The sequence below is a fragment of the Pseudorasbora parva genome, chromosome 7 (genome assembly GCF_024679245.1).
Source record: "Pseudorasbora parva isolate DD20220531a chromosome 7, ASM2467924v1, whole genome shotgun sequence".
NCBI classification, from domain to species: domain Eukaryota; kingdom Metazoa; phylum Chordata; class Actinopteri; order Cypriniformes; family Gobionidae; genus Pseudorasbora; species Pseudorasbora parva.
Genome location: NC_090178.1, coordinates 10,799,031 through 10,806,388, shown reverse-complemented (window position 1 = coordinate 10,806,388; position 7,358 = coordinate 10,799,031). Strand labels below are relative to the sequence as shown.

Sequence of the window (7,358 nt, the reverse complement as noted above, 5' to 3'; positions counted from 1 at the left end):
AAAAAAAAAAAAACAATTATAGTGGAGAACCTTGGAGTCCAGAATTTAATTGAGAACAACCTGAGGAAAGAATAAACCCACCCAACTCTAGAGTTTTATTGGCTAATGGTGCTCAAGTTTATGACGTCAGGTGAGTTCAAGTCACACTTTCGTCAGAGCAAGATGGCGGTCTACCTTCTCTTATTTAACTACACAAGGTTTTTAAACTCTACTTCTAGAAAACAAAGAACAAAGAATGTGTATCAGGTGTGTGTTTTTTTTAATCAATTTTTTATCAGGTGTGTGTTTTTTAATCAATTTTTAAGCCACTGTAAACTTTGTTACATTTTATATTGTTATGTTACAATGTTATTGTATTTAATGAAGGGAATTAGCTTACTTAGTTGTAAATAAAAAAGGCTGTCAATGTCACTGCTAAATATCTTTACATATTGTGGTATTCCGCCATGTTTCTCATTTGAAAAATCTTTACTAACTTGTTAAGATTGGGGTTTTTGTATTTAAGACTTTGTGTAATATATATATATATATATATATATATATATATATATATATATATATATATATATATAGTATTTATTTTTTTTATTTTTTTACATGACTTGAAAGCACCATAAGAAAGGGTGTGAAAATAGAGGTTTGGGGCTTCCAAGTCTGACCATAATTAAAAGTTAATATTTTCTTGGATCAACATCTTTGTTGATCTTGGAACAACGTTACAATCAACCAATCAGATTTGAGTGACAGTTTACAGTTTATGTCAAATTTAGGCTTACAAGCAGGATACTTATTTTTCCCTAATTTTAGGGGTTATGGGTATGGCTAGGTTTAGGGATAGGGACAGGGTTAGGATCAACAAAATATGCTAATTCAGGACATGTATTTCATGTCAACATCACATCCACTTTAAATTGGCTGTTCGAACAAACAAACAAAAAATAAATAGTAGAAAAGACAGATTATGCTAGCTAAATAAACTTCGATTCTGAAAACATTTATTCAATGCTTTTTATTGTATGAAATGTAACAATTTATTTATGCAAGCATTAAGAAAAAAGTAGTGAAAAATAATTAATAATGGCCCATTCACACCAATAACGATAACTATAAGTTTTAATAATTCTAATTCTATAAGAATAATCAAACAGCTTATCAGAAGTTTAAGAGGGCAAGCATTTAAAGTGGCAGACGATGTAACCTCAGCAAACACTAATAATAAACAGAACATTATCGTCTGTTGCTGAGATCCCAAATATAGTTATCGTTCTCAAAACAATGCAAGAGCAAAAATGAAATACAAAGTGCACTTTATTCATAAAATCAGCAAGAAGTGTGCTATAGATCCCACAGAACCACAAAAATTACAAACCATCTAATGGTAAATGGTAAATCTATACTGTATTATAACTATATATTTTCGATTTATATAAATATATAATTATATTTTATAATATAATTATATATTTTCATCAAAAAGAAAGAAAGCAAATGTTATAAAGTTTAAGTGATGAAATGATTAAACATTTGGCTAAACCATGGCCATATAAGTGTGTGGCTGTTCAGGGGTTGGAGGCACAATCCACCCCAACCTTCAGGAGACTGGTGGAACTGCCGTATAAATCAACATCAGTTTCATCATCCTGGAGTAAAAAAAGGTATGTCACAATCAGCAAAACACACTGTTAAAAAAAACTTGCATGTAAAGTTGTCATTGTATATAATATTTATCAATTTGACAGCCATTTAGTCTGAGTAACTTAAAATGTAATCAGCAAGCAAACTTGCAACAACCAAACTGCCCTGTCAAGTTTGGTTGTGAGTGTTGAACTAGCACACTGCTGAGCTACACTGCTCAGTTTGATCACTGTTGGTGCACTTGAATATTTTTTTATTTTTGGTCTAAGCATGGGGAGTTATGAATATTTGTTATTAAGAAATAAGAGGTTTTAGCTCTATGTAGTGTTTTTGATTGTATTTTGTAAAAGCTGTATGTTTCAAGTCCCAATTAGAGTGAATAGAGTTCTCTTTGATGAGATTTCTTCCATTTCCAGAACATAAACACAAATTGCTGTGGTCTACATTCCCCTTTTTAGTTTACTCAACTGTTACTATTATGTAATATCAATGTTGATATTAACTTAATGCAGTCCTATTTGAATTTTGAGTGTGTAGAACTTGTGTTGTGTTTGATGAAAGCACAGATCAACTTAAATAAGTTAGGTTGAGTAAACTGAAAAAAGTCCTAAAACTGGTTGCCTCAAGATTTCAAGTTCTTAACTTCTGATATTTTAGTGTGATTTGTGGTGTATAGGACACACTAGCTATGCTTCCATCCACCCATTTTTATGAAAATCGAAGTGTGTGTAAAAAAACAAACAAACAAAAAATGCTGAATGGAAACGGCAAGACGCATAAAATACAAAACATATGCTCTCAACTGAGGACAATAAAAAAATGTATCCAATAAGACAACATGCAATGGAAACACATTTACTAAATAAATCCTCCTATGCTTTAAAAAAAAAAAAAAAAAAAAAAAAAAACACCCAATAGTGGATGTGATTGGATAACTGAACCAACCAGTGGATTAATCTCCACATGGTAACTCCCTCTGGGCATGATGTGGCTTCCACAGCGCCCCCCGGGGCTCGCTTTCCCAGCGTTTCCAATAGTCTGCTGAATGGGTCTTCCTGAACAGCATTGTGACTCTCCCTGCGTGAGTTTTCCCGCCCAGTACAGACGGGGTCTGAGGGGAAGTGGTAGTAACTGTGATCTTTTCCAAGGGATCCCAATTCATCGGTGATGTCTGACGTACGTCGAACGTGACTGACTAAAAGGGAATGTCTTGGTTACGTATGGTAACCCTCGTTCCCTGAAGGAGGGAACAGAGACGTACGTCCCGTCACCACAGTTGCTGTTCCATCACTGCAGGATGAGTCGCTAGTTCGGCTCCTCAGTAAAAAACAATAGTGCGTGGCGATCGCTTCCGCTTTATGCCCGGGCTGCGGGGCGGGGTGCGATATGCAAAGCACGCATGCCAATGGCCATTGGCCTGCTCTCTTTATCTTGAAGAGGATAGGGGCTCCCAGAAATGATCCTAATTTTTTGGTGTTGTCAGACGCACGTCTCCGTTCCCTCCTTCAGGGAACGAGGGTTACCATACGTAACTGAGACGTTTGTTAAACTACCATCATGGTACAGGCCCCAGGCCTCCGAACACAAGATAACATGCGTGTTTATTGAATTTCATCTGCGTGCTCTGAGGCGAAAATCATTTAAGATCCACAGTGACTTCCCTGATTGAAACAACTTCCATTTTTACTGTACATAATTTATAGGAAGTATACAGCTATTTTGTTTTCTTGAACTGTGCTTTATTTGCACAACTTTGGATGGAAACATAGCAACTGAGAAGTTTTCAGAATATCATTTACTAATAATTCTCTAATTTGTTGTGTGGTTGATTCATTTCAATTCAATTATTACCTGATTGATGGCCCGACTGGAAAAGATGGACAGAGAGATGCACACGCACATTTGAAGAACAGACAGCACCAACAGAAGACCCTTCACTCCATCCATCAAATTCTAAATAAAAAATATTGCACGTAGCAAATAGACAGTCAGGATCTGTCATATGAATATGCTACAGGAAGAAATATGCACCAGCATTCATTAAATGTAAACTTGAGATCACTAGTTAGAGACGTACATTAAATTTCCAAAACATGTTTGAACATGACGAATAATTTTGGCTGTTACAAGGGTCTTCCCCCGGCCTGACGCTGAGCTCCCAACTGAAGTATCCAGCTCCTGTAGCAGCCAGCAGAGCACAGATCACACTCATGGCCAGTGTGGCTTTGATCTGAACAAACACAAAGCATAAGAAACCGGATTTCCTACAGAAAGATTTGAAGAATTCATTAAAGGAACTGTATGTAAGAAATGTATTTCAAGTAATCATAACATGGTCCTGATATGTCACTAGACATTAAGAAATCATGTTCATTTCAAATACTTAAATCACTGACAACAGAAGTCCGGACAGGATATTGTCATTTAAAAGTTGTTGTTACAGCCCTCAACTGATGTTGATGTTTTGGGCTGAAGCGCCACCCTCCACCTATCAACCAATCACAAAGTCAGTAGTGTTTTTGCATCCGGGTTGCCAGCTCTGCCCTAGCAACAGCTGCACCACAGCTGCAGCTACAAACGTTCCTGCTGGATCCTGCAGCCTATCTGGCAACCTCCAGTCAGGGGGGAGGAGGAGAGGGGATACACCTGTTGTACCATAATCTTACATACACTTCCTTTAAATCCTGTAGATAACTTTTAAGAGAGTGCCGAATGCTGTAAATATCTCAACACACCAGGTAAGCACCGAAAGCTGTGTTAAATTATTATTATTTTTTAAATATCCAGTAAATATGAGAATTTGCTCACCAAAGAAGGACTGGATCTCTTGTGTGCAGCAATTGCCACGGATCCAGAGAGGACAAACTAAAAAAAAAAAAAAAAACACATTTCACATTTGCATGTTCAATTTATTTGGTTCATTAAACTGAACCAAACTACAGAGACTCTTTATATGAGACATTGTAAAAAAAATAAAACCCTGAGACAAACAATATCATATATTCAGACATGACCAATAAATAATCAGATTTATTAAATTACATTGATCAGTTGTAATATTATGAACAGTGAATAACGCTGATTATTAGTGGCGTTAGTAGGTGGGATATATTAGACAGCAAGTAAACATTTTGTCCTCAAAATTGGTGTTAGAAGCAGAAAAAATGGGCAAGCGTAAGGATTTGAGCGAATTGGACAAGGGCAAAATTGCGATGGCTAGACAACTGGATCAGAGCATTTTCAAAACTGCATCTCTTGTGGGGTGTTCCTGGGCTGCAGTGGTCAGTATCTATCAAAAGTGATCCAAGGAAGAAACAGTGGTGAACCGGCGACAGGGTCATGGGCGGCCAAGGCTCATTGATGTACGTGGGGAGCGAAGGCTGGCTCGTGTTTTCCGATCAAACAGACGAGCTACTGTAGCTCATATTGCTCAAGAAGTTAATGCTGGTTCTGACAGAAAGGTGTCAGAATACACAGTGCATTGCAGTTTGTTTTGTATGGGGCTGCATAGCTGCAGACTAGTCAGGGGGCTCATGCTAACCCCTATCCACTGCCGAAAGTGGCCACGTGAGCATCAGAACTGGACCACGGAGCAAGGGAAGAAGGTGGCCTGGTCTGATAAATCACATTTTGTTTTACATCACATGGATGGCCAGGTGCATCGTTTACCTGGGGAACACATGGCACCAGGATGCACTATGGGAAGAAGGCAAGCCGGCAGAGGCAGCGTGAAATTTTGGGCAATGGTCTTCTGGGAAACCTTGGGTCCTGCAATCCATGTGGATGTTACTTTGACACCTACCACCTGCATAAGCATTATTGCAGACCATGCACACTCTTTCATGGAAATGGTATTCGCTGGTGGCTGTGGCCTCTTTCAGTAGGATAATGCACCCTGCCATAAAGCAAAAATGGTTCAGGAATGGTTTAAGGAACACAACCCCGAGTTTAAGGTGTTAATTTGGCCTCCAATCGAGCAAACCATGGAGGGCCCACCTCGCAACTTACAGGACTTAAAGGATCCACTGCTAACATCTTGGGGCCAGATAGCACAGCAAACCTTCAGGGGTCTATTGGAGTCCATGCCTCGAAGGGCCAGGACTGTTTTGGCAGCAAAAGGCGGACCAGCACAATATTAGCAATAATATCTATATTAGGTAATAATATGTATGATCAGTGTATATTTCAGTGACATTTATTGTGCCTTAATGATTATAAAGTTTATATACACTTTAATATTTCTTATGTTGGAGTATTATTAGGGCTCAGAATGTACACTCACAGGAAGTCCAAGGCAGATTACATACTCAGCACGCAGCATGTCGACGAGTAGTGTGATGGTACACAGAGTCAAGATTACCAAACCAGTAAAAACCTGCACCAACTGCACAAACACAAACACACTTTAGAAAAATATACATCAAATCTAATTAAAACAAACTTTCCTAAAAATCTAAACAGAGAGAGAATATTCAAAGGAAGATTAATTTTAATTTAATTTAATTTAAAATCAACAAATTATGGGCAACATCTTTTGCAAACTAATTATTATAATTTAGCCTCTGAGAATCCAAATTATTTTCTGTTGTAAACATGCTGTCAATAAGGCTTAACTTTGATATGAAACTGCTTCTGAACACATGTGCCCAGCTCTCACCCCCAGTGACAGAGGCTTCCCCTTCAGGAACATCCTTATTCTTGGTGGCAGGCTGGACTTTTCCCCTTTGACCGAGCTCTCCTTTAGGTCTGGAGACTCCATTTGTTTCTCCAATGGGATAATATGAGTCACTACTCTCAGTCCATTCGCCTCAGTTGTCATTGAAGTGGCCATGTCGCACTGAAATTCGAGGCTCAGTTTTATTCTGTAACAACAAAGAAGCAAAAAAAACCACATGAAATCATTTCCTGATAAAAATTCTCAAATATTTTTTTTCTTTTATTGAATTTTTTGCTTAAGAAAGTTTGCTAAAAACAATGTACGTTCAAAACTATACAACTTAAACTGAATTATTAAGTAATGTATTATTTTATTCGATCTGGGGATACAACAGGTGTGTTTTATCACACACCTTCAGTCAGTGGCTAATATATGACAATGATGGAAATGGAAGTCAATCACTCTAGATTTTAGGATATTGTATGCAATATGCTCAAGGTTGTATCGAACATTTTTGAAAATATAGGTCGTATGAATATTCTGCGCATAGAAATGTCACTGTACTGACCCGAACTAGTTAATGTCCCGAATGTACTATAACGTTATGCTAAAACAGCAGGCCTAAGAGTCGTGGAAGTATTCCAAGATATATTTTCCTATCCAAACAATGCCGTCTAGGCAGACAGCTTACTAAATTCAAAGACGACGATAATACAAACATGAATAGAAAGCCAGATTTGGAGGCAAAGCCATCGTATTTGTAATAATTATTCACTACGCAGTACGAATGTATCAACGCTGGGGAAAACGCATATTAACGTTACGAAAGAAAAAAAACGTTGCTGTAAGTAACTTACCTTTTCTATTGAAGATCAGTTGACGTGCGACCTTATACCGACAGAACAACAAAACCTTAACGGGAAATAAAACTTCCTTCTCCTCCCACTGAATTCATTTAACCCCTTCAGGCACAGAGACATACATTCTGTCACTCACAGCACACTGTCAGTTCAATCCAGTAGCAAGCTGTTTTGGTTTGGTTTTTCCATATATTCTGTATGCATAT

The 7,358-nt window shown here is 37.6% G+C and overlaps 1 protein-coding gene across 1 annotated transcript; it reads right to left on the bottom strand.

Moving 5' to 3' along the window:
• Positions 1-990: 990 nt before the first annotated feature.
• si:dkey-7j14.6 (uncharacterized protein LOC556585 homolog) lies at positions 991-7,299 on the bottom strand. The gene is made up of 7 exons (XM_067448078.1): positions 7,150-7,299; positions 6,293-6,497; positions 5,918-6,019; positions 4,444-4,500; positions 3,713-3,865; positions 3,487-3,588; positions 991-1,640 (listed from the first exon to the last, which is right to left on the bottom strand). The coding sequence occupies exons 2-7, from the start codon at positions 6,464-6,466 to the stop codon at positions 1,560-1,562; spliced, it is 669 nt and encodes a 222-aa protein (XP_067304179.1). The 5' UTR covers positions 6,467-6,497; positions 7,150-7,299; the 3' UTR covers positions 991-1,559.
• Positions 7,300-7,358: the final 59 nt, after the last annotated feature.